Source organism: Argopecten irradians, chromosome 14 (assembly GCF_041381155.1).
Source record: "Argopecten irradians isolate NY chromosome 14, Ai_NY, whole genome shotgun sequence".
NCBI classification, from domain to species: Eukaryota; Metazoa; Mollusca; class Bivalvia; order Pectinida; family Pectinidae; genus Argopecten; species Argopecten irradians.
This window is the reverse complement of record NC_091147.1, coordinates 31,552,302-31,579,364: the sequence shown is the minus strand read 5'-3', so window position 1 is coordinate 31,579,364 and position 27,063 is coordinate 31,552,302. Positions and strand designations below refer to the sequence as shown.

At 38.1% G+C, this 27,063-nt stretch overlaps 2 protein-coding genes across 3 annotated transcripts; one reads left to right on the top strand and one right to left on the bottom strand.

Annotated features, from left to right (window-relative positions):
* The first annotated feature begins 3,585 nt into the window (after positions 1 to 3,585).
* LOC138307749 (uncharacterized) lies at positions 3,586 to 7,738 on the top strand. Its single transcript, XM_069248613.1, has 4 exons — positions 3,586 to 4,593; positions 4,857 to 5,642; positions 5,825 to 5,929; positions 6,397 to 7,738. Exons 1-4 carry the CDS (start codon positions 4,483 to 4,485, stop codon positions 7,009 to 7,011), a joined length of 1,617 nt encoding a protein of 538 aa, XP_069104714.1. The 5' UTR covers positions 3,586 to 4,482; the 3' UTR covers positions 7,012 to 7,738.
* An 11,092-nt stretch (positions 7,739 to 18,830) lies between these two features.
* On the bottom strand, positions 18,831 to 25,529 carry LOC138307748 (integrase/recombinase xerD homolog). 2 transcript variants are annotated; one of them, XM_069248611.1, is made up of 2 exons: positions 25,034 to 25,523; positions 18,831 to 22,750 (listed from the first exon to the last, which is right to left on the bottom strand). In XM_069248611.1, the coding sequence occupies exons 1-2, from the start codon at positions 25,245 to 25,247 to the stop codon at positions 21,765 to 21,767; spliced, it is 1,200 nt and encodes a 399-aa protein (XP_069104712.1). In that variant the 5' UTR covers positions 25,248 to 25,523; the 3' UTR covers positions 18,831 to 21,764. The 2 variants fall into 2 exon arrangements, with proteins under 2 accessions (XP_069104712.1, XP_069104713.1); XM_069248612.1 differs by having other exon boundaries at positions 18,831 to 25,529.
* Positions 25,530 to 27,063: the final 1,534 nt, after the last annotated feature.

Here is a 27,063-nt window from a genome sequence, read left to right as displayed (position 1 = left end):
TACTGTACATGTGTACTTATGATTGATTACTGTACATGTGTACTTATGATTAATTACTGTACATGTGTACTTATGATTAATTACTGTACATGTGTACTTATGATTAATTACTGTACATGTGTACTTTGATTAATTACTGTACATGTACTTATGATTAATTACTGTACATGTGTACTTATGATTAATTAATCTGTACATGTGTACTTATGATTAATTACTGTACATGTGTACTTATGATTGATTACTGTACATGTGTACTTATGATTAATTACTGTACATGTGTACTTATGATTAATTACTGTACATGTGTACTTATGATTAATTACTGTACATGTGTACTTATGATTAATTACTGTACATGTGTACTTATGATTAATTACTGTACATGTGTACTTATGATTAATTACTGTACATGTGTACTTATGATTGATTACTGTACATGTGTACTTATGATTGATTACTGTACATTTGTACTTATGATTGATTACTGTACATGTGTACTTATGATTGATTACTGTACATGTGTACTTATGATTAATTACTGTACATGTGTACTTATGATTAATTACTGTACATGTGTACTTATGATTAATTACTGTACATGTGTACTTATGATTAATTACTGTACATGTGTACTTATGATTAATTACTGTACATGTGTACTTATGATTAATTACTGTACATGTGTACTTATGATTAATTACTGTACATGTGTACTTATGATTGATTACTGTACATGTGTACTTATGATTAATTACTGTACATGTGTACTTATGATTAATACTGTACATGTTACTTATTGTTACTGTACATGTGTACTTATGATTAATTACTGTACATGTGTACTTATGATTAATTACTGTACATGTGTACTTATGATTAATTACTGTACACGTGTACTTATGATTGATTACTGTACATGTGTACTTATGATTGATTACTGTACATGTGTACTTATGATTAATTACTGTACATGTGTACTTATGATTAATTACTGTACACGTGTACTTATGATTAATTACTGTACATGTGTACTTATGATTAATTACTGTACATGTGTACTTATGATTAATTACTGTACATGTGTACTTATGATTAATTACTGTACATGTGTACTTATGATTAATTACTGTACATGTGTACTTATGATTAATTACTGTACACGTGTACTTATGATTAATTACTGTACATGTGTACTTATGATTAATTACTGTACATGTGTACTTATGATTAATTACTGTACATGTGTACTTATGATTAATTACTGTACATGTGTACTTATGATTGATTACTGTACATGTGTACTTATGATTAATTACTGTACATGTGTACTTATGATTGATTACTGTACATGTGTACTTATGATTAATTACTGTACATGTGTACTTATGATTAATTACTGTACATGTGTACTTATGATTAATTACTGTACATGTGTACTTATGATTAATTACTGTACATGTGTACTTATGATTAATTACTGTACATGTGTACTTATAATTAAGTACTGTACATGTGTACTTATGTGTTACTGTACATGTGTACTTATGATTGATTACTGTACATGTGTACTTATGATTAATTACTGTACACGTGTACTTATGATTGATTACTGTACATGTGTACTTATGATTAATTACTGTACATGTGTACTTATGATTAATTACTGTACATGTGTACTTATGATTGATTACTGTACATGTGTACTTATGATTAATTACTGTACATGTGTACTTATGATTAATTACTGTATACTTATGATTAATTACTGTACATGTGTACTTATGATTAATTACTGTACATGTGTACTTATGATTAATTACTGTACATTTGTACTTATGATTGATTACTGTACATGTGTACTTATGATTAATTACTGTACATGTGTACTTATGATTGATTACTGTACATGTGTACTTATGATTAATTACTGTACATGTGTACTTATGATTAATTACTGTACATGTGTACTTATGATTAATTACTGTACATGTGTACTTATGATTAATTACTGTACATGTGTACTTATGATTAATTACTGTACATGTGTACTTATGATTAATTACTGTACATGTGTACTTATGATTAATTACTGTACATGTGTACTTATGATTAATTACTGTACATGTGTACTAATGATTAATTACTGTACATGTGTACTTATGATTAATTACTCTACGAGCAAGGGACAGGGTTCGGCATACAAGAAGTTCGACCACAATGTGTAATGGCGGACAGCGAACGAGTTTGAACACTCCACATGCATTTCACCACTATGGGCTTTTCTGGCATATTACAGTAAAACCAGCTGATCTAATTTCCATTAGAACTGTTTTTTCCGATATATGTACAAATTTTAATGTTAATTTAGCCTGAATTGTCCCTTTAAACTGAGTGCAACAGAACTAAACAGGTAAATAAGCCTTTTGATGTACATCAAAATAGCCGTATAACTACACCGTGGCTTTGAAGTTTGGCGTCGCTCTGTATATAGTGGTCAAATGCAGGCTTGTGATTGGTTCAGATGAGATAGTCCTGGGGTGGATATAACGTCAGTAATAGTAACCCCTGGAGTATCGAGGATGACTGAAATGATATATTGCACTTCTGTAATAACTGTTCACAAGAAACACACGTATATAAATCGTCAAGCTTAAACCATCCAGTAACAGCAACTACGTATTTATTTCAGGGGAAAACTCCATATTCTGACCAACTAATTATATATAATAGCAATAATCAAGGACAATAAACATTCTGTCTGGATGATGGGTTTCCTAAAGAATACACCCACCCAACAAAAAATCAAACAAACAAACAATCTCTCTGAATCCCCTGCTGCAGCTGCAATATATCAAAAGTCTGTGTAAAGGGAGTAGAATTCTTGTCTCACTACTTTCCTAGTATATCAGTATTAATTTACAACCATATTTGCTTTATTAAATATTACTAAGGATTATTATATTGCAGCCTGATTTTACCATCTTTTCTTGTTAAAATGTTGTGTGCCACAATGACAATGAAGATAATTAATTTTACCTGTTTTTAAAATCATTAATTTGAAACAGGAAGCACGTTTTTCTCTTTCAAATTGTGCTATTACTCGTCGCTGTTGTAAAACCCGTTCTATGTTGGCACCTATAGCTAGGGGTCCCCTCTATCTGCCGTCCACCAAATTAGGTTTCTGTTTTATCATATATGTCACGAGAGTGATTATAATATGGGTATTGGTTCACGAGTACACAAATAGAATCCAACAGCTATTAACAGTTGACAATATTTATTACACACAAACGGAGACAGATAACCCTGAAATAAAAAGAACAATACCTGACAATATATAGGGACACATAAATGAACCGACTACTATATCTTCTATATTTATACTGTAAGGTATAAAATATAAACAGGTATCTATTTATTATATTATAATAGTAAAATGTATTTTAATTTCCGAGTTACATATATTTACAAATAACATTTAATTTACTGTCACATGACTCTATGCATTACCCTAACCTCACCGACCAAGGACAGGGTCATGCAGGGTCAATGTGACACATTCAACCAATCCATTCTCTCGCCTCTCATACGTCATCATAACAACTTACACACACAGATTTACATGTACAGGACATTACATGACACAGGGACATGTAAATTCAGACAGACACAGGGACATGTAAATTAAGACAATACACAGCGCATGTAGTTAAAACACCATATATAATACATATTATATATATGGTGAATTTAAACACCGCGACATATAGATATGTTCGTTCGCAATGACACTACATCAGAAACAAGTTTAACTCAGTCTCAATGAATCCCATCTTTATCGACAACGTTTTACAAATCGGATCGATTTAAGATTTCTGTTCGGCGACATCTGTTAATGCGGAGACACGTTAAATTGATTGCCACATCTACTTCCCGATACACCCAGTCGTTATCTATCGAACAGCCTCCGAAGCCTTTAGTTGTACCAAACGCGTGAACTACTTACGCTTACAGAAACATCAACGTAGAACTCTATCAAAAGAACTACTAAAGTGAACTCTAAAGAAGTTTGAAATTTCAAATACTCATGGACATTATAATTTCAGAGTGGATATATACCATTTGTGGACTTTGAGTTTACGTTGGAACCGTGATTTTCAAATACGTTTGGAAAAAGGAACTTGAAAAGAAACTATCCGAGAAGGACCAAGGTTTAGCTGAGCCGTTTGTGTTTGTAGGCCAATTCACGGGAACTGTAACATCCACGTCTAAAAGTAAACGAGATTATTCGTGGAAAGGTTTGTGTTCTTAGAAAACAACGTCAGTAATTAGAGAAGTGTTAACTCACGACCACGGACCGTATACAGGCTGTGAGGGGGAATACATCGCCATCTGTCCATAAGACTGGTAGTACCATGTTGAGGAAGAAAAAACCAGCGTGACCCGATCGGTAGCCTAGAACTCGGTGGCGCAGTGCAAATGACCAAGTCCTTCCGGGTCAAGAGAATCAGTTACAAGAAAATTCTGAAATACGTCATCTTGATTATTCTTGGAATAGCAATCCACTCCATATACCGGGAGATATTTCAGGTAAATATATTATTGGTGACAAAGGGGAAAATTCGAGTTGTTGAAACCGTGCACCCTTCATGAACATGTCCATGGCGGATCTAGGAGATTTTAAAAAAGATACATTTATATAAATATGTAACAAGAATTTACTCCATGATGTTAAGGAAGTATTTCCACCATTATTGTATAATTTGTGAGCATAGTCTGAATTTACTTTGTAACAATTATACAGTTTGTTTATAATTCAATCGCTTTTCAAACGATAACTCTCTTTATCGTAGGCTCATCATGTCGAGGAACTGCAACAAAACAAAGAACCAATCGAAGATAGCATCAACCTTCAAAGTAAAAACGAGCCACTCCACGACGCGGCGCCAGTGGAAGTTCCGGTTAACCAAGAGCCACCTGGCGGTCGGATACTGGATGATGTAAACGGTAACCATCATGAAAGTGTTGATAGAAAAGCTGAAGATATGGCCGAAAGGATATTCAGAGAAAATGAGCACAATATGGCCCAAAACCAAGAAACTTTTGGTAAGCCCTTAGATCAAAATCAAGTTTTCAAAGAAGCAAACGAGGAGAATGTGGCAGAGCATCGGGCTGAAGAAAGTGCCAGAATTATAGAGGCTGATGAGATCCCGGCTCCAGTTGACCAAGCTCCATTTGAACAAATTGTAGATTTGAAAGAGGATGTTTTGGAAAACGAGAACATTAATCGAGCGGAACAGGAAATTCAAAAGGAGATAGGAAATATAATGGAGGATACTTACGATGAAATCAAGAATCCTGCTGGAGTCCAGGAGGAGCCGCCACCCAACAATCCGGAAGTGGAACCCGCCAAGGAAGTGCAGAAAATCCAGGAGGCGGTAAAGAAAGTTGAGGAGATTCCCAAGAGTTATCGAGAAGTCGTGCGTCCTCACGATCATGGTCTGCCAAACCTCGTCACCGCTGCTCTTAAAAAAGACATCCTGAAAGTGGAGCAGCTGATCCTTTCGGTACAACGCTTCTTCCCAGACGAGAAGATTTATGTCTATGACATCGACCTTGAGCCACGACAACACAAATTGGTATGTGTTTAGATTGACCTTAATGTATCTGAAATTGTAAACATGAGCTAGCTCCACTGTAGCGCTAAACACACACTTTCATATTCGTTTTTGCAGTCAATTGATAAGGATGTTAAGTACATATCTCTCATCCTTCCTTTCTTCCTTCCTTCCGTGTGTTTAAATTTTGTTTCAACTTTCAGTTGTCAGCTATGTGCAATGTACGCATGCGTCACCTTTTGTTGGACGTATTTCCTAAGTTTGTGCAGAACGTCACCAACTTCCATTGGCGGCCTCTTGTTATGCACGTACGTATTCTACACTAATTACAACAGTTGATATAAGTCTTCTCGAAAGAATATATTAAAGATTGGCCCGTAGGGAGTTAAGTGCTTTGTTTACGTTCGTTTGAAAAAAGAGAATAAAATGAAAAAATATTATAACAATATTGAAAATATTGAAAATAGAAGTACTTATTAACCCGAGATGCAATGCTTTTAACTTCCTGATAGCAACTGGCTATTTAAGAGTTTTTGACAAATAAGTTCTTATAAAAGATCAATGTATGATCTGTAGATTATAAGTGTTAGAAATGTCAATCGATTTTTATCTATAATGTGTAAGTGTTTGGATGTCGGCATCCACTTGGTTCCACGATACTACACAGATTTGCAAATGTGTCCAAACACTATCGGCCCTTTATATTAATGTGGAAACGTCTATTTAGTTGTTTCCTTCATTTTAAAAGTATTTATTACATAACTTTTTTTTATAGCTTGCTGTAACCGAGTTTGAACACATCACCTGGTTGAACCACAAAATGCGTTTGAAGAATTCCAAGAAACTACTGTCGCAATACCCAAAAGCTCACGACACCAGTGTTCTGGTTTTAGGACATGCGGCCAGTTACACGACCTTCGCTGTTACACACCCCGACATGTACAAGTTCATCAAGACTGACAGAAAAGAGTTATCCAAACATCCACATATTGAAATATTCGCTTTAATCATGCACAATACGGCCGAGCTCAGAGAACATTTTATGAAGCACCTTCTCTCCTGCACTATGGATCCTGCGTGTCTTGCGCCCCCCGGATCTCGAACTAACTGTGATTTCGATTTTTCAGGAAGACTTTATGCCAAATGTCACCAATATGACGAATCTGCTATCAACATTTTGTTGAAAAACTGGTTTCAGTTTGATAAAGCAAAGTTTTCCGCTGGAAACTGCTGTTTTAGCGATTACGACCCTAATGAACGAATACGGCCCCAGATATGTCATAGACGAATCGACGAAAAGATAGAAAGATTTGTAAACAGATTCTTTATCATAAACAATAACATAATACAATTGTACATGCCAGACTCTTCGTGGCCTAGTAAGAACTAAAGGGAGATTACCGATATACGTTTCTCCGAATATGAACACTTTTAGAGGAACATAAAAAATAACGGTATACAATTGATTTTTCTGAATCGATACTAGATTGATTAGAGCAATTCAGTTGAAAAAAAATTTACTATGCCCATCTCATGTTAAGAAAATCTAGCACAACAAAATTATATAATGCAGATTTCTATTTGTTCCCGTAACAAAAGATACATAGGAAGAGAGGAAAAGCGCGCGCGCGCGCGCGAGAGAGAGAGAGAGAGAGAGAGAGAGAGAGAGAGAGAGAGAGAGAGAGAGAGAGTTCTTTAATCCTAGCGGCGAGAGAGAAATTTTGATACTCCGGCAGAGCCCGGACAAATGAACAGTTGCGTTATTTAAGTTAACTTACTTGAACTATAAATGTAGCGAGTACTTTATGTCACAGTACTGATGTTTGGAAGATCGTTATCCAGTAGGAAGTATTGAATCGTGAAGAAAGCATAAGAAACATTCTACATACTGTACGACAAACATATCAAGCCGTAAACCTAATACCTGTAATGTTTTTTAAATCCTTATATTATCCCTATAAAGTGGTCCTCGGATGCCCTGGTACCGACAAACGAGAAAAACGTAGTGGATAAATGAATCAAAAGCTGAACACTGTTTGGCTTAATTCTGCTTAGCTCACGTTATTGAATCGCCACACAGTATCGGAAGGATCCGAGTTCGATTCACCACCATGTTTTTCTAACAATATATGTATTATATAATAGTTATTTGACAAGCAATATCAATACTTTGTTTTTTATGTGATGATATAGGTTTCTTGATTTTTTTACTGTGTGTAACAGCATTCAAAGAATTCATCAGAAAAAAATGTGCTTATGTTAACGATATATTTGTTATTACGAATGGTAAACCATGGAAGCTCTAATAGGCAGAGAGTCCCGGTAGATTACTAGCAATAAAAAAAGACTTTATTTTGAAACAGTTTTCTGACAGGCAATCGGAACATCTCGCTTACTTCTGTGAGTTCCGGAGAAAATGAAGAGGACTGACGAAGTGAAACGAAGGGGAGTAACTCTGATAGATCAGAATGGATGGACGAAAAAATCCCAAAATGATTGTTGTCCTGTCTGAATAGATATAACATAGTGTATCTGATGATGTGTATTTTAATCAGATTGCTAAGTGTTGTGGTGTTGACACATCATCTACTTCTGTGTTATTGAATTCCAAATATCTTACACATTTTATTCTTTATTGTTTCTCGTCATCCCTTCATCTTGTACAAGGTAATTTACAGAACATTGTCTACATTTGGAGCGTATATCACCTAATCCTAATTCATCCATAGTTTACTCATTTATGGGAGTGACCAGTTGGTATAACAGAAAACAATTCTTTATTGCTCAAATATATGTACTATATATATGTACTTATATATTTACATATGTACCTGTATAAAGGTTAACATATGTACCTTTATACAGATTAATATATGTACCTATAAACATATTAACATATGAATAACTGTGTATTTGAACATTTTCTGTTAGTTAAATGTATTATTTGAAATGTTGACTTTCAGTAATACAAATAATGTAATAATAAACCATTTCCGTAGATTGTTGTAATGGAGTTTTAGTCATTGTATTTTAAATACTTTTACCTAAAAGCAATCCCTGAATTGCAGCTCCACAGACGTCATCAGCCAGGTCCTCTTCTCCCTGAACGTTTCGACTCCTAACCTGGAACGTCCTTTTTAGCTCACCTGGCCCGAAGGGCCGGTGAGCTTATGTCATGGCGCGGCGTCCGTCGTCCGTCGTCCGTCCGTCCGTCTGTCCGTCAACATTTCCTTTAAATCGCTACTAGTCATAGAGTTCTGCATGGATTGTAACCAAATTTGGCCACAAACATCCTTGGGGGAAGGGGAACAGAACTTGTATAAATTTTGGCTCTGACACCCCGGGGGCAGGAGGGGCGGGGCCCAATAGGGGAAATAGAGGTAAATCCTTTAAATCGCTACTTGTCATAGAGTTCTACATGGATTGTAACCAAATTTGGCCACAAACATCCTTGGGGGAAGGGGAACAGAACTTGTATAAATTTTGGCTCTGACCCCCCGGGGGCAGGAGGGGCGGGGCCCAATAGGGGAAATAGAGGTAAATCCTATAAATTGCTACTAGTCGTAGAGTTCTGCATGGATTGTAACCAAATTTGGCCAGAAACATCCTTGGGGGAAGGGGAACAGAACTTGTATAAATTTTGGCTCTGACCCCCCGGGGGCAGGAGGGGCGGGGCCCAATAGGGGAAATAGAAGTAAATCCTTTAAATCGCTACTTGTCATAGAGTTCTACATGGATTGTAACCAAATTTGGCCACAAACATCCTTGGGGGAAGGGGAACAGAACTTGTATAAATTTTGGCTCTGACCCCCCGGGGGCAGGAGGGGCGGGGCCCAATAGGGGAAATAGAGGTAAATCCTATAAATTGCTACTAGTCGTAGAGTTCTGCATGGATTGTAACCAAATTTGGCCAGAAACATCCTTGGGGGAAGGGGAACAGAACTTGTATAAATTTTGGCTCTGACCCCCCCCCCCCCCCCGGGGCAGGAGGGGCGGGGCCCAATAGGGGAAATAGAAGTAAATCCTTTAAATCGCTACTTGTCATAGAGTTCTACATGGATTGTAACCAAATTTGGCCACAAACATCCTTGGGGGAAGGGGAACAGAACTTGTATAAATTTTGGCTCTGACCCCCCGGGGGCAGGAGGGGCGGGGCCCAATAGGGGAAATAGAGGTAAATCCTATAAATTGCTACTAGTCGTAGAGTTTTGCATGGATTGTAACCAAATTTGGCCAGAAACATCCTTGGGGGAAGGGGAACAGAACTTGTATAAATTTTGGCTCTGGCCCTCCGGGGGCTGGAGGGGTGGGGCCCAATAGGGGAAATAGAGGTAAATCCTTTAAATCGCTACTAGTCATAGAGTTCTGCATGGAATGTAACCAAATTTGGCCAGAAATATCCTTGGGAGAATAAGAACTGAGTTTGTATAAATTTTGGCTCTGGTCCCCGGGGCAGGAGGGGCGGGGCCCAATAGGGGAATTATAGGTAAATTCTATAAATTGCTACTTAATTGTCCTAGAGTTTTGTATGGATTGTAACTAAATTTGGCCACAAACATCCTTGGGGGTAGGAGAACAGAACTTGTATAAATTTTGGCTCTGACCCCCTGTGGGCAGGAGGGGCGGGGCCCAATAGGGGAAATAGAGGTAAATTCTATCAATCGCTACTTGTCCTAGAGTTCTGCATGGATTGTAATCAAATTTGGCCACAAACATCCTTGGGGGAAGAGGAACAGAACTTGTATAAATTTTGGCTCTGATCCCCTGGGGGTAGGAGGGGCGGGGCCCAATAGGGGAAATAGAGGTAAATCCTTTAAATCGCTACTTCTCATAGAGTTCTGCATGGATTGTAACCAAATTTGGCCACAAACATCCTTGGGGGAAGGGGAACAGAACTTGTAGAAATTTTGGCTCTGATCCCCCGGGGGTAGGAGAGGTGGGGCCCAATAGGGGAAATAGAGGTAAATTCTTTAAATCGCTACTAGTCATAGAGTTCTGCATGGAATGTAACCAAATTTGGCCATGCAGAAACATCCTTTGTGGAAGGGGAACAGAACTTGTATAAATTTTGGCTCTGACCCCCAGGGGGCAGGAGGGGTGGGGCCCAATAGGGGATTTAGAGGTTAATATTAAAATTCCTTCAGAAAAGAAACAATGAACCTGTATTCAGAAAATTATTTGGCATTACAAACCAGGTGAGCGATACAGGCCCTCTGGGCCTCTTGTTTTCTGGTGTTCTCAGCGTTCTGAAGTGATCTCAGTTGTTTCCTGAGGTCGTCTCGCAGCTGTTGCAAACCGATCCTCTCCGTGATGTTCGACCTTCTGAACCGATTCCTTAATCTGGTGTTACCTTCTGTTCGGTTGGTGGGAATTAGCTTGCTTTTTCTGTTCGTCTGTGCCATATCTTTCACATCCCAATGTGTACATAATTGTTGTCAAGGACTTAATCGTTCTCTCCACTCCACCTTGCAGTGTTGTCTCCAGCATCGTATCCAAATCCTCATCTAGTTGTTTCCATGTGTCCTTGTCGTTTATGCGAGGCCACTTTTCTCCTCCTTTCGACTGTAGGTTCATCTGCTATAGTTCCTCGACCCTATTCTCCCTCAAGTGAACTCGCGGTGTCTCGCTGTGACGACACACCAGCGGAGAGGTCTTCAGCACTTTGTTGTAAATCCTGGCTGGGAACCTCCTGCGTCTCACCTGATGGTATACATGTATCTGTGCGCTGCTGCCGTTTCTCCTCAGTTTGGCACTTCGCTTTCGCCTGATGGATCCGTAAGCCTCGAAGTTTTTTGCAGACTTTCCCACAGTGGCACTTGAACTCTACTTCCTTTCCAGTCAAAGTCCGTTGGACGAGCCTAGCCTTTGCCGTGTTGTCTGTCCTCTCTATCTTTCATCCTCCCCCTCTCTCGGAAGACTCTGGGTGTGTTGCTCTGTATGTCAATTCGTAGCTGGTTGTAGGTTGTATCCTCGCGGGTACTGTGAAGTGCGAAGCTGCCCCACTTCATCCTGGTACTAGTCTGTTCCTAGATGCCATCTGTCTTTCCAGCGTCTCCAATATGTCCTTGGTTGCCATCCAGTCTCTCCTGGAAGTCACTGGCAGTCCAGTATAGTAATATTACCTAAATACAATCCCTGGTTTACAGCTCCACAGACGTCATCAGCGTCATCTGTGGATAGCTTCCAGTCCATGTCTTGTCGTCTCCACCACAGCCAGCTGGAAGACTTCTCTGCTGTTCTTGACATTCGGTCCACTGCTGCTTTCCTGTCTCTGCCCTTCACACCGAGTGCTGCAAACATTCTCCTTGTTGAATGTGCAGGAAACCATCTGCATCCGATCTCCATTTGGAAGACCCAAACACTCCACCCTAGGGCCCTGATGTCTCCTGCCAATTCTTCATACTTCCCCTTCTTTCGCTCAAATGCCTCCTCACATCTTTCTTCCCATGGAAATGTCAATTCCACTATGACCATTTTCTTTCCCTGTGTTGACCATATGAGGATATCTGGACGCAGATTGGTCTGGATGATGTCGGGAAATACCAGTCTCCTGTCTAGATCGACCCACATCTCCCGGTTATGTGCGCCGTCAAGGATTCCCCCTGGTGAACAGTTGAAGAAGTGTGTCCTCCATCTTCGACTCGTACAAAATTGATGAATGTACAATTCGTCGCAGGCTTCCGCTTCTTAATCCTCTCCCTCTCCAGGATGTCAGCCTGGCCCCGATTTCTCGAAATAAAAATTACTTAAGTCGTAAGTTTTCATATAAGTTACATAAGGAGAAAAACTTCAGTTTTGACTGAAGTCTGCACTTTTGTTTCGAGAAATCGGAGCACCTTATAATGGCGTCATCTGTAGCGTCCTTGCGTAAGAGCGATATTGCATCCTGATAGTACATGCGCAAGGTTTCCTGGTCAGTTGCACAATGGGCAGTCTGGAGTCTCAGTCAGGCCTCATATATGGGGGTTAGTAGGCGAGGAAAGCAAGGAGGTAAACTGACCTCAGCAGGAACTGGATTCGGCAAGGTTCCATGCGCCAGATGTCCGACCAAGACAGTCTTCTGTCTGTAGTTCCCCATCTCGTCCATGCTCCCTGGGCTCCCATCTTCACCACTTTGGCTTTCCTGATTTCCTCCTCCATTTTCCTGATGTTTTCCTGTACCATCTTCCTCTTGTCGGCTTTATCTGATGTCCCCCAGTGCTGCACATGACTTGTACCCAGTCCCTGGCGTCCTACGAACGTTGTTTCAACAATAACTTGATGTCTCAGGCGGCTCTCAGTAGAACAAGCTGTAAATACATTTATAGATACAATGACAGTAGAACAAACTGTAGATACATTAATAGATACAACGACAGTAATACAAGTTTTGAATACATTTATAGATATAATGACAGTAAAACAAGCTTCGAATACATTTATAGATACAATGAAAGTGGAACAGGCTGTATGTACATTTATAGATACAATGATAGTAGAACAAGCTGTATGTACATTTATAGATACAATGATAGTAGAACAAGCTGTAAAAATATTTATAGATATACTGTCAGTAGAACAAACTGTAAATATATAATGACAGTAGAACAAGCTGTAAATATACTTATAGATACAATGACAGTAGAACAAACTGTTAATACATCTTAAGAATATAATGAGAGCAGAACAAGCAGTGAAAATAAACAAACTGTGGATACATGTAAATATATAATGACAGAAGATCAAACTGTAAATATATTTATAGATATAATGACAACAAGCTGTATCTATATTTATAGATACAGTGACAGTAGAACAAACTGTTAACACATCTAAAGAATATAATGACAGCAGAAGAAGCAGTGAAAATATTTATAGATACAATGACAGTAGAAAAACTGTAGATACATTTATAGATACAATGACAACAAGCCGTAAATACATTTATTGAAATAATGACAGTATAACAAGTTGTAAATACATTTGTAAATATAAAGACGGTATAATAAGTTGTAAATACATCGATATATATAATGACAGTAGAACAAGTTATAATACATTTATAGATACATTGACAGCACAACAATCTATAAATATAGTTATAGATACATTGACTGCAGAACAAGCTGTGAATACATTTATAGATGCATTGACAGTAGAACAAGCTGTGAATACATTTATAGATATAATGACAGTAGAACAAGGTGTAAATACATGTATAGATACAATGACAGTATAACAAGTTATAATTCCATTTATAGATACAATGACTGTAGAACAAGCTGTGAATACATTTATAGATATAAAGATAAAGACGGTATACTAAGTTGTAAATACATTTTTATATAATGGCAGTAGAACAAGTTATAAATACATTTATAGATATAATGATAAAGACGGTATAATAAGTTGTAGATACATTTATATATAATGGCATTAGAACAAGTTATAAATACATTTATAGATATAATGATAAAGACGGTATAATAAGTTGTAAATACATTTATGTATAATGGCAGTAGAACAAGCTATAAATACATTTATGTATAATGGCAGTAGAACAAGCTATAAATACATTTATAGATATAATGATAAAGACGGTATAATAAGTTGTAGATACATTTATGTATAATGGCAGTAGAACAAGCTATAAATACATTTATAGATATAATGATAAAGACGGTATAATAAGTTGTAAATACATTTATATATAATGGCAGTAGAACAAGTTATAAATACATTTATAGATATAATGATAAAGACGGTATAATAAGTTGTAAATACATTTTTATATAATGGCAGTAGAACAAGCTATAAATACATTTATAGATATGTCATAGAGAAATTTGAGATGTTCTTTGTTGTTATATAATTGTATATTTTACCTATAGATGTGTTGATCAGTTTAAAATCTACCCTAAGGCATTGTGGTCTTATTTTTGTGGAGTGGCCGACAATTACATATAGTATTCACATGTCAAAGTGTTTATAACCTTCCTTGAGGCGATGGTGTCATTGATAAGCTTAAGTAGATATATTTTCTATCAAACTGTCGATATATTGTCTAGTCGTTTAATTGTGATACTATCTTTATGCTATTAATCTTGATTACATCCAGGTTTACCTATTGGACAATGGTCATTTTATTATAAAAACCCATGCCTGATTTATAAACATCAGTTGGAACCACAACCTTCAAGGCGATCACAACGGATATTTCTTGGATTACCAGATAGTGAACTGTGTGTGAACATTATTCCAATCTGAACATTTATAAGGTGGATCGCCATCTACGGACAACTAATTCGGTGTCTACATATTGGATTACCAATACGAGTGAACTTTCATTTTATTTCTATGTAATGTGCCACATATGTTTGATATATGAGAAAGAAATACAAGAGAAAAGCAAATTCCACTTGAATTCTTCGTTTTGTGTCCTGCAATTTATATCGTTACCAACGGTCCGAACCGAACTTGAAAAATAACACACAAATTTCTTTATTAAAATTGGTGAGAGAATTCGGAGTAACTTGCCACAGGTAAGCCAAGTTACGCACAAGATCCCCGGGAACCTCAGCGAGACCTAAACCTTGGAGCACCAAGACTAAGACTGTGGCCACAAATCTGCTCCGCATTTCAACAATGGATACCACATACCGAAACAACACGTCGTACCAAAGAGCATTCCCCTCAGCGACACGAACAACGTTTTTACCAAATCTACCTGTCAACCGAAGATGGACACGTTCACCTGACGACGTCTGCCAAACGACGGCTACAAGGCACCAGGGACCCCCTATGTCATCTAACAGCCCTACATCGTCGCCTCGGAATCAGTGTTTTAGATGTGGTAAGTGGGTATTCCGTTATTTTCAAGAGCACGTTAATATCTCTTGTCAGGCAAAATCAGCCCAATGTTTCAAATGTGGCAAATTCGGACATTTCTCACCGGCTTGTTTTTCAAAGCGCCCAATTTCGGGCCAATCAAACCAAAATCATAAATCAAAAAGTAAATTTCATAAAAGCAGGGACGCAAAACGCATGTCAGAGTTCATCTCGCGAAAATCAATAGTATGTGAATTTCCATTTTCGGACCTTTCTGACTCAGAATTCACAAAAATAAACAAAAGAAATCAAATTCAAGTACAAATTGTACCACAGATCAAAAGCAACAATGGCACAAATGAAAACGAGCTGGAAATTAAAGAGCTCAAAAGCACCAAAGAAAATCTTGAAGCTGAAAATGAACGCTTGAAATTAGAACTAAACGAGAATCAAACTTATACTAATGAGTTAAGAGTCAGCTTTGCAGAAACGTTTAATTTGTATCAGAGTGAACATGAGCGTTTAAAACGGGAGAATGCATTTTTTGAAAAAAGAAACGATGATAAATCTGGTCAAATAGCTCGTCTTGAAAAAGACATCACAAAATATAAGGAAACAATCGCTAATCCTGAAAGCACGATTCAGAATTTCGAAAGAGAAAATTTGCTTGTAAATTCTCAAACGTCTCGACAAAATTGTCAAAATGACGCACTTCCCAATCATAACCAACCATTTCGGCCAAATCGAAGACGAGGAAATTTTGGAAACCAATTTGGTTACTATTAAGTTTTTAGCAGTTTTTGCTAACCCATGCTTAAGCTTAAGCTAATTATACTTCTAGATTTGAAGGAGTCAATGAAATCCAATGACAGTCTCTTGAAAACAACAGTATCCACTTTTATTACATGTGTGTTAATTTGATGGACAATCTATTGAATGAACGTTATACAGTTGAGAAAAGCCTAGGTGTATTTAGATTATCAACACTGACTTGTTTGACAAATAATTTAGACTCTGGGACAGAGTCTTCCTGAGCGAGAAGGAAGTTGTCATAGAGAAATTTGAGATGTTCTTTGTTGTTATATAATTGTATATTTTACCTATAGATATGTTGATCAGTTTAAAATCTACCCTAAGGCATTGTGGTCTTATTTTTGTGGAGTGACCGACAATTACATATAGTATTCACATGTCAAAGTGTTTATAACCTTCCTTGAGGCGATGGTGTCATTGATAAGCTTAAGTAGATATATTTTCTATCAAACTGTCGATATATTGTCTACTCGTTTAATTGTGATACTATCTTTATGCTATTAATCTTGATTACATCCGGGTTTACCTATTGGACAATGGTCATTTTATTATAAAAACCCATGCCTGATTTATAAACATCAGTTGGAACCCCAACCTTCAAGGCGGTCACTACGGATATTTCTTGGATTACCAGATAGTGAACTGTGTGTGAACATTATTCCAATTCTGAACTTTTATAAGGTGGATCGCCATCTACGGACAACTAATTCGGTGTCTACATATTGGATTACCAATACGAGTGAACTTTCATTTTATTTCTATGTAATGTGCCACATATGTTTGATATATGAGAAAGAAATACAAGAGAAAAGCAAACTCCACTTGAATTCTTCGCTTTGTGTCCTGCAATTTATACTCATTACCAACGAACTGAACTTGAAAACAACACACATTTTCTTTATTAAAGATATAAATATAAAGACGGTATAATAAGTTGTAAATACATTGATATATAATGACAGTAGAACAAGATGTAAATACATGTATAGATACATTGACAGTAGAACAATCTATAAATATATTTATAGATACATTGACTGTAGAACAAGCTGTGAATACATTTATAGATATTATGACAGTAGAACAATCTATAAATATATTTATAGATACATTGACTGTAGAACAAGCTGTGAATACATTTATAGATATAATGACAGTAGAACAAGATGCAAATACATGTACAGATACAATGACAGTATAACAAGTTATAATTCCATTTATAGATATAATGTCAGTAGAACAAGCTGTGAATACATTTATAGATATAATGACAGTAGAACAAGATGCAAATACATGTACAGATACAATGACAGTATAACAAGTTATAATTCCATTTATAGATACAATGACTGTAGAACAAGCTGTAAATACATGTATAGATATAAAGATAAAGACGGTATACTAAGTTGTAAATACAATGATATATATAATGACAGTAGAACAAGTTATAATACATTTATAGATACATTGACAGTAGAACAATCTATTATTATTTCAAGACCCTTATTCCATACAAACAACACAAACTCATTGCTGGGATAAGGCCACAGATTTTTTGAACCAGACAGCAGCAGCATGTGCCAACAAGCATATATATTTATATATACCTGAAACTCTACAAGAGACTGATATCTCCAGCCGAATGCCCACTAGCATAGTGTCCAGCAAACAGCAAACTGCTGAATGCTCACCTGCATGGTTACCCGACAAACAGCACCAAGCTGAATGCCCACCAGCATAATGAGCAACAAACAGCAACACTATAGGGCTGTTCCCTGGGAAACCAGGCGAACACAACTCTTGTGTAAGCACACCATGCTGGTGTGCTCCAAGCAGTTGCCTATGAAACACTGTGATGGCTCCCATAGCCAACACCCAAACTTGGATCTATCATCCATCTCTTGCAGAGTTACCTCCCCTTATCACTTTTCCTCCTGAGTTATGTCCCTTGGGAAACCAAGCAGACCTACCCTGGATACCCGTACCACTTAAAAATGAAAGGGGAATTTGCTTATTGACACATGCTGCCGCCAACTTGCCAGAATTCCGCTAATTTATTCAAAACAGCAAACCTGTGACAAAGAAAACAAACAAAACATGGAATTATCATAGTCACTTGATATTCTTTCCCATGTAGATGATGTAGTATCACTCACTTCTGTTAAAGTCCTGTTTATCCAAATGAACTTTGCTATCAATGTTGTTAATTGATGAATTGCACACTTTTTAATCTTTAAAGTAAGCGCAGTTTAATTTTAACTCTTCACCAATTTTTTGTTGTTGAGCACACTGGCATAACATGTCCTCACCAGGAAAAGCTCACACATGAATCGTCCATTAATACGAGACAATAATACTTACAGTCCACTAGCCAACAAAACCGAACACAACTCCAGAATGATTTCTGAAATAAGGCACGCTATGAATCACACTGTACAACGTCCTTGTCAGGTATATGTTTCCAAATATCCAGATAATGTCTTGGAGAAAACTGAAACAAAAAGAACTAACAGCAGAATATTGCTTAAGCACAGCATACAAGTTATTTTACCAATACTGTAATAAAACAATGAATGTCAACTAGAAATAGGGGTTGGGAGGGTGGGAATTAAAATTCTCTGCAAGCATGTGCCTCTTATTTGCTAATCTGTCGATGACCGGATGTTAACTTAGCATGCTGGGATAACGTTCTATACAATGCTTTCCTATGCAAAGCGAGATAACTCTAAATTATTAACTACTGTCAAAGAGGGGTAACTCCTGTGACCTTACGTATGACACATACTAAACTTCCATAATGGCTTCAATAACTTTGATTACCGTACACGTCGGTAATCAGTATTATTTCAAGACCCTTATTCCATACAAACAACACAAACTCATTGCTGGGATAAGGCCACAGATTTTTTGAACCAGACAGCAGCAGCATGTGCCAACAAGCATATATATTTATATATACCTGAAACTCTACAAGAGACTGATATCTCCAGCCGAATGCCCACTAGCATAGTGTCCAGCAAACAGCAAACTGCTGAATGCTCACCTGCATGGTTACCCGACAAACAGCACCAAGCTGAATGCCCACCAGCATAATGAGCAACAAACAGCAACACTATAGGGCTGTTCCCTGGGAAACCAGGCGAACACAACTCTTGTGTAAGCACACCATGCTGGTGTGCTCCAAGCAGTTGCCTATGAAACACTGTGATGGCTCCCATAGCCAACACCCAAACTTGGATCTATCATCCATCTCTTGCAGAGTTACCTCCCCTTATCACTTTTCCTCCTGAGTTATGTCCCTTGGGAAACCAAGCAGACCTACCCTGGATACCCGTACCACTTAAAAATGAAAGGGGAATTTGCTTATTGACACATTCTGCCGCCAACTTGCCAGAATTCCGCTAATTTATTCAAAACAGCAAACCTGTGACAAAGAAAACAAACAAAACATGGAATTATCATAGTCACTTGATATTCTTTCCCATGTAGATGATGTAGTATCACTCACTTCTGTTAAAGTCCTGTTTATCCAAATGAACTTTGCTATCAATGTTGTTAATTGATGAATTGCACACTTTTTAATCTTTAAAGTAAGCGCAGTTTAATTTTAACTCTTCACCAATTTTTTGTTGTTGAGCACACTGGCATAACATGTCCTCACCAGGAAAAGCTCACACATGAATCGTCCATTAATACGAGACAATAATACTTACAGTCCACTAGCCAACAAAACCGAACACAACTCCAGAATGATTTCTGAAATAAGGCACGCTATGAATCACACTGTACAACGTCCTTGTCAGGTATATGTTTCCAAATATCCAGATAATGTCTTGGAGAAAACTGAAACAAAAAGAACTAACAGCAGAATATTGCTTAAGCACAGCATACAAGTTATTTTACCAATACTGTAATAAAACAATGAATGTCAACTAGAAATAGGGGTTGGGAGGGTGGGAATTAAAATTCTCTGCAAGCATGTGCCTTTATTTGCTAATCTGTCGATGACCGGATGTTAACTTAGCATGCTGGGATAACGTTCTATACAATGCTTTCCTATGCAAAGCGAGATAACTCTAAATTATTAACTACTGTCAAAGGGGGGTAACTCCTGTGACCTTACGTATGACACATACTAAACTTCCATAATGGCTTCAATAACTTTGATTACCGTACACGTCGGTAATCAGTATTATTTCAAGACCCTTATTCCATACAAACAACACAAACTCATTGCTGGGATACGGCCACAGATTTTTTGAACCAGACAGCAGCAGCATGTGCCAACAAGCATATATATTTATATATACCTGAAACTCTACAAGAGACTGATATCTCCAGCCGAATGCCCACTAGCATAGTGTCCAGCAAACAGCAAACTGCTGAATGCTCACCTGCATGGTTACCCGACAAACAGCACCAAGCTGAATGCCCACCAGCATAATGAGCAACAAACAGCAACACTATAGGGCTGTTCCCTGGGAAACCAGGCGAACACAACTCTTGTGTAAGCACACCATGCTGGTGTGCTCCAAGCAGTTGCCTATGAAACACTGTGATGGCTCCCATAGCCAACACCCAAACTTGGATCTATCATCCATCTCTTGCAGAGTTACCTCCCCTTATCACTTTTCCTCCTGAGTTATGTCCCTTGGGAAACCAAGCAGACCTACCCTGGATACCCGTACCACTTAAAAATGAAAGGGGAATTTGCTTATTGACACATGCTGCCGCCAACTTGCCAGAATTCCGCCAAACAGAAAGCAAAGCTTACTGCCCCAATCTGGCAACAACCAATGCCCTACGCCCTTTAATTTTAGCAGCTAAAAAGCTATAGCATTTGTTTTCACGAATGTCTCAAGTGCTGATTGAAAATCAGTTATAAATATATCATTACCAATATCAGACAAATGAGTACCATCCTTACGAAACAGGCCTGGACAATCAAAAGATATTTCTGTATGGTGTATGATTTTCCCCCCAAAGGCTCTCACTACTTTTCTACCTTTCCTATTTATCCGTGCCCGCTTTCTCTCAACTGCTCTCAAATTCCCAGCCCCAAACCAAAACAACCTACACAAAACATCTGACCAGACCAGGACAGTCTTCGGGCATAGCTGGTGGAGCAATTGGATATCATTTGCAATTGCCTCTTGTAACTCAGCACATGGGCGGTCAACTAAATCATTGGAGCCCAAATGTAATATCATCATAGAAGGGGGACCTGCCTGACTCACTGACAACATCTGACGGACCTTAGGGATTAAATCCCGCCAATGCATACCCCGAATACCTGTCCATGTAATGTCTACTTTAATATTCTCAAGACGAAGGTTGTTGTTCAGTCTCTGTATTGCCCTCTTCTCTGCCCAATAAACTAATGAAGACCCAATGATCCACACATCTGTAATGAACTTACAATATTAGCATCTGTCCTACTCTAATTAATTACAGCATATACACAAAAACGAACAACGCTACTGGTAAATTAAAGTATGTCCTTAAACAAGCAGTAATAAACAGCTAACGGCATAACAATGTTGGAGCACTAATACGTATGTATCTCTGAAAACATGCCGACTTCCAGCGGCCCAGCACTTTTATCTGTTCATCCGGAGTTCCCTGCAACGAAGCCGCAGACGCCGCCCCTATGCGAAAACTGTGAGTTTTAAAATTGGCAGCTGGGACATTAGCGAACTGCAATGTTTTCTTCAAAACTGCTGAAAATTGGTAACGCGACAATGACCTTCCACTAGCATGGCAAAGAAATTCACGAGTTAGAGATTTAGGACGTATCCTAAGGAATGCTGATGTTGCCTTAACCGGGCACAATGATAAATCTGGACAAGCACTGATAACCAAAATATGACCCTTACCTGTCTGATCTGTTTTTGAGTGGGTTAGTTTTAATGTCACCTCCTGATCATTTAAAGACACATCTGATAGTCCCACTGCATGATCTGAATTAGCAGTACTAGTAAGTTCACCAACCCTCATAAAACCAAAAAAGGCTAACAGGAAGGCCACACGAAATAAACTTGTTTCATATGTTGAAGTGCAAACAAACGGTAATGCACCTACAATCTTCCTTAAGATATCTAAGGTAATTGGAGCTCGCACATCAGGAGATGCCTTTGTACGCCTATAACCTTCCATAACTTTCTGTACTAAAAATTGTTTTGCAGGATCCCCCCACCCCTTAATTTTGTGGTGGTAACTTATACCTGACAAGTAAGTTTGTGTAGTGCTAGGGGATGCTCCACTGATAGATAAATAAGCCACATATTGTAGCAAATGATTGATAGGCACAGGCCACATCTCAGATAGCCTGTATAACTCTCGGAATTTTTTAAAAGATGACAGGCCTGTACTGTATGCCTGCTTTGTATTATTGGACAAACTACCCTGAATTAAAGTCTCAATCTCTAATTGAAGATTTCCCATAGATGGTTTGGCACCACATGTGGCTCCCGTTCTGCGCCTGGAGCTAACTGGAAGAATCTGTCCCACTGCAAACGTGAAATTGAATCAGCAACAGTGTTATCAGCACCAGGGATATGTGAACATTTACACAATATGTTAAATTTTAAACATCTCAAAACAAATGACCGGACTAGTTTCATAACCAGATCTGACTTAGATGTTAGAGAATTAATGATGCTTACAACTCCTGTATTGTCTGACCTAAACAATATCTTTTTATTAGTTAGTAATTCCCCCCAAACAACTATGGCCACTAAAATTGGGAAAAATTCAAGCAGTGTAATACTTCTGGTTAAGCCCTGATCATGCCATTTGACTGGCCATACTCCAAAACACCACTTACCATTAAAAAAGGCCCCAAACCCCATTCCTGGGCCCCCGGCGCTGTCAGTGTACAAACACAAATCCTGAGAACTCTCCCATTCCTTGTTTAGAAACACTGAAACTCCATTAAAACCCTTAAAGAAATATAACCATGCCTCAATATCTTGCTTGACTTCCCCAGTAACCCGAATGCGATGATGGGGCTGAGTTAAACCCTTAATTGAATTAATTAGACGTCGACAAAAAGTCCGCCCAGGTCTTACAGCCCTACAAGCAAAATGTAATGCCCCAATCAACGACTGCATTTCCCTTAAAGTTACTTTCTGCTTTGAGAACACATTTTCTAGCTTCTCACAAATCTCAACTACTTTAGCTGCAGGAATTTTAATTGTAAGATTTACAGTATCAATTTCTAAACCTAGGAAACATAACACAGTGCAAGGGCCTAACGTCTTTTCCTCAGCAATAGGGACTCCCAGGTTTTCACAAGAAGCTAAGAAACATTCCAATAAATCCTTACATTGGGTGGAACCAGCTTTACCTCCAAAAAGGAAATCATCAAGATAATGTAATACAGATCGTTTTCCTGATTTATTTTGAACTATCCATTCTAAAGCACTTGAAAATTTCTCAAATAAGCTGCATGATAATGAACATCCCATCGGTAAGCATTTATCAAAATAATAATAACCCCGAAGCTTAAATCCCAATAAATCAAAGTCTTGTGGAGATATTGGCAGTAACCTAAAAGCTGATTTGATATCGGATTTTGCTAATAAAGCCCCTTGACCTAAATTTTGGACCAATTCAATCGCCGCATCAAATTTGGTATACTGAACAGAACACAAATCCGAATCGATACCAGAATTAACTGAATTATCTTTAGGATGTGACAAGTGGTGGATTAAACGAAACTCCCCCGGTGTACTCTTTGGAATCAGACCCAAAGGAGAAAGTCTCAAATTTGGTAAAGGTCTTTCCTTAAATGGACCGGCAACCCTTCCAAGATCCACCTCTTTTTGAACTTTTTTAAGGGCCATATTGACATTCTGTCTGACTGAACCTAAATTTAAACAATCAGTATCCTCCCTAATACCCTGATAATGCAAAGGAAATCCCTCTGAAAAACCATCAACAAGCTCCTGTGTGATTTGATGGTTTGGGTAATCAAGCAATTCCTGTTTTAATTTTTTACTATTTATTGGGGTTTTTCCCAGACTGGACACTGCCATGGGGGTTTTTTCCTTGACTGGAACTTGCAGCTGAGGGCCGAAAAGACTTAGTGCACTGCAATGCACTATGGTCAGCAGCACAAATACTGCAAACATGAGTGTACCTGCAGTTACTATACGTACATTTACTCCTATTGAAGCCAAAGCAAGGCGATGGCTTGGAATGTTTCCCACCCCACTCCTTGTTACCTCCCTTGACCACATTGTTCTTCCCCATTCCACCGGCTTGAGGGGTCATTACCCGGAGCCAAAGGTTTGAATTAATTTGGTTCCATGCTAAACCAGGAGATTGACTAAGACGAGCCCTAAATTGCTCATCATACACTCGCCAACCCCCCGGCACACCCTGACAAGCTGCCCCACGTATTGTTTTTACATACTGCAAAAGTTCCTGTACCTTAGCGGGGAATCTTTCCAAATAAATGGACATATAAATGTGGAAAGCATCTGTCCATTTCTCCACATTTGGTATTTTTTCTTTACACGTAGGGGGGCGGGTCTCTATCATCCCACTGGATCCGACAACCAGTGGCGCACTAGTGCAAAAGTCATTCAATTCTGAGTAGCCCTTTAAAAGAAGGGCCAAATTTATATACTCGTGACCCCAGATTTTTTGTTTTATAGCCCGGGGCACATGGTCACCGATGGAGTCGGACTCCAGGGGGATAATTTCGATCTCGGGGGTAGTGCTATTATTGTAACCATTATCATGTACATTTAATAACATCTGCGGTTCGGGCTCTATGCCCATACCTGTGATCCCATCCTCCACTTGTACCTCCTCTAGCTCTACTACTGGTACCTCTGGCAGCTGACCACGTGGAGTCTCCCTCCGGGTCTCGCCAGCGGCGGTCTCCGTCCTTTTTGGGAGGGGAACTGCTCGCCTTCCCCCTTTTCTTTTCTCTGGGGGCGGAGACAAAGCCACCCCGGGACCTCGCCGCTTCCTAATTCCAAGACCTCTTGGCATACTTAAGAAATCCGATCAGTACAAATTAAAATTCTCTGCAAGCATGTGCCTCTTATTTGCTAATCTGTCGATGACCGGATGTTAACTTAGCATGCTGGGATAACGTTCTATACAATGCTTTCCTATGCAAAGCGAGATAACTCTAAATTATTAACTACTGTCAAAGGGGGGTAACTCCTGTGACCTTACGTATGACACATACTAAACTTCCATAATGGCTTCAATAACTTTGATTACCGTACACGTCGGTAATCAGTAATATATTTATAGGTACATTGACTGCAGAAAAAGCTGTGAATTCATTTATAGATGCATTGACAGTAGAACAATCTGTAAATATATTTATAGATACAATGACTGTAGAACAAGCTGTGAATACATTTATAGATATAATGATAAAGACGGTATAATAAGTTGTAGATACATTTATGTATAATGGCAGTAGAACAAGTTATAAATACATTTATGTATAATGGCAGTAGAACAAGCTATAAATACATTTATAGATATAATGATAAAGACGGTATACTAAGTTGTAGATACATTTATATATAATGGCATTAGAACAAGTTATAAATACATTTATAGATATAAAGATAAAGACGGTATAATAAGTTGTAGATACATTTATGTATAATGGCAGTAGAACAAGCTATAAATACATTTATAGATCATGACAGTATATCAAAGCAACCTTGAAACTCTGTATCAGTCATAGTCCATGGTCATAAATAGAACCTTGAAGGTACGTCCACCCCGACACAGCTTATATTACCGAACCCTTTCCCCCAAACCTTGATAACCAACTGAGTACGAAATCGAACAAGTGATGACACATGCGTCATTCCGTTCGAAGTCAGTCTGGTGAGCGGAGAGACGGGCAAACGAAGGTTTTAGTGTAGGGACGGACAGACAAACATTCACACACAGAAACAGATGGACAGAAATGATTCCGAAATTCTCGGTTTTAGCACTCGTACACATGCAGATTTCAAGTCCCTTATGCAAGTGTTTAGACGCTTCTTACTAAAAAAATCAATAACAACAAAACAATAGCATGAAAATCTACCAGTAAATTAAGGAGGAACATTGGCTGATTTGTTAATGTTAGTGTTTGCGCATCGGTTATTTAAAATCCTACCGAAAATTTCATAATAAAAATAGGATAAAGGGAGCATAGAGTTAACGTTATTCCTTCTTCATCATAAGAGTTACCTCCCGTAGAACGCTCGCGTATTATACTTGGATCTGACTATACATGTAGATACACATAGGTACAGTTTTCTGTGAAATTGAAAAAAAAAACCACCACTTTTCTTTAGGTCAAATTCATTTACTTCAGGTCGAATATTTTAGATCTATTAAATTACATGAGGCATTATATCCATGTCCATGCATCCTCGATGCTCCAGACAGGGGTTACTACCACTGTCGTTATTCTACCCCTGTCATGTTTTACGTCCTAGTCGCATGTAAGGACGTGTTAGGTTTGAGGAAAACTGGAGTATCCTGAGTAAAACCACCGTCCAACGGTCAAAACCTGGCAATTTGGTCTTGGAACCTGCGACCTAGAGGCAGAGGGCTCTTTTTAGGGGATATCTTCATGGATGAATTCAATGCTGAATCAATGTAGATGCAAAGTCCCTCCAAAACAGCTTGTCCCGGAACAGTGTAAACAATCCAGGAAACCGGATCAGATTTCTACGACTCAGCTTTTTATATAGGCCTATTTTAAAATGAGACAGTTTATAAAATCCAAATTAATACTGTAAATCAGGATTCCCGTCCCTGCATTTCTGGACACTTTTAGTATTAT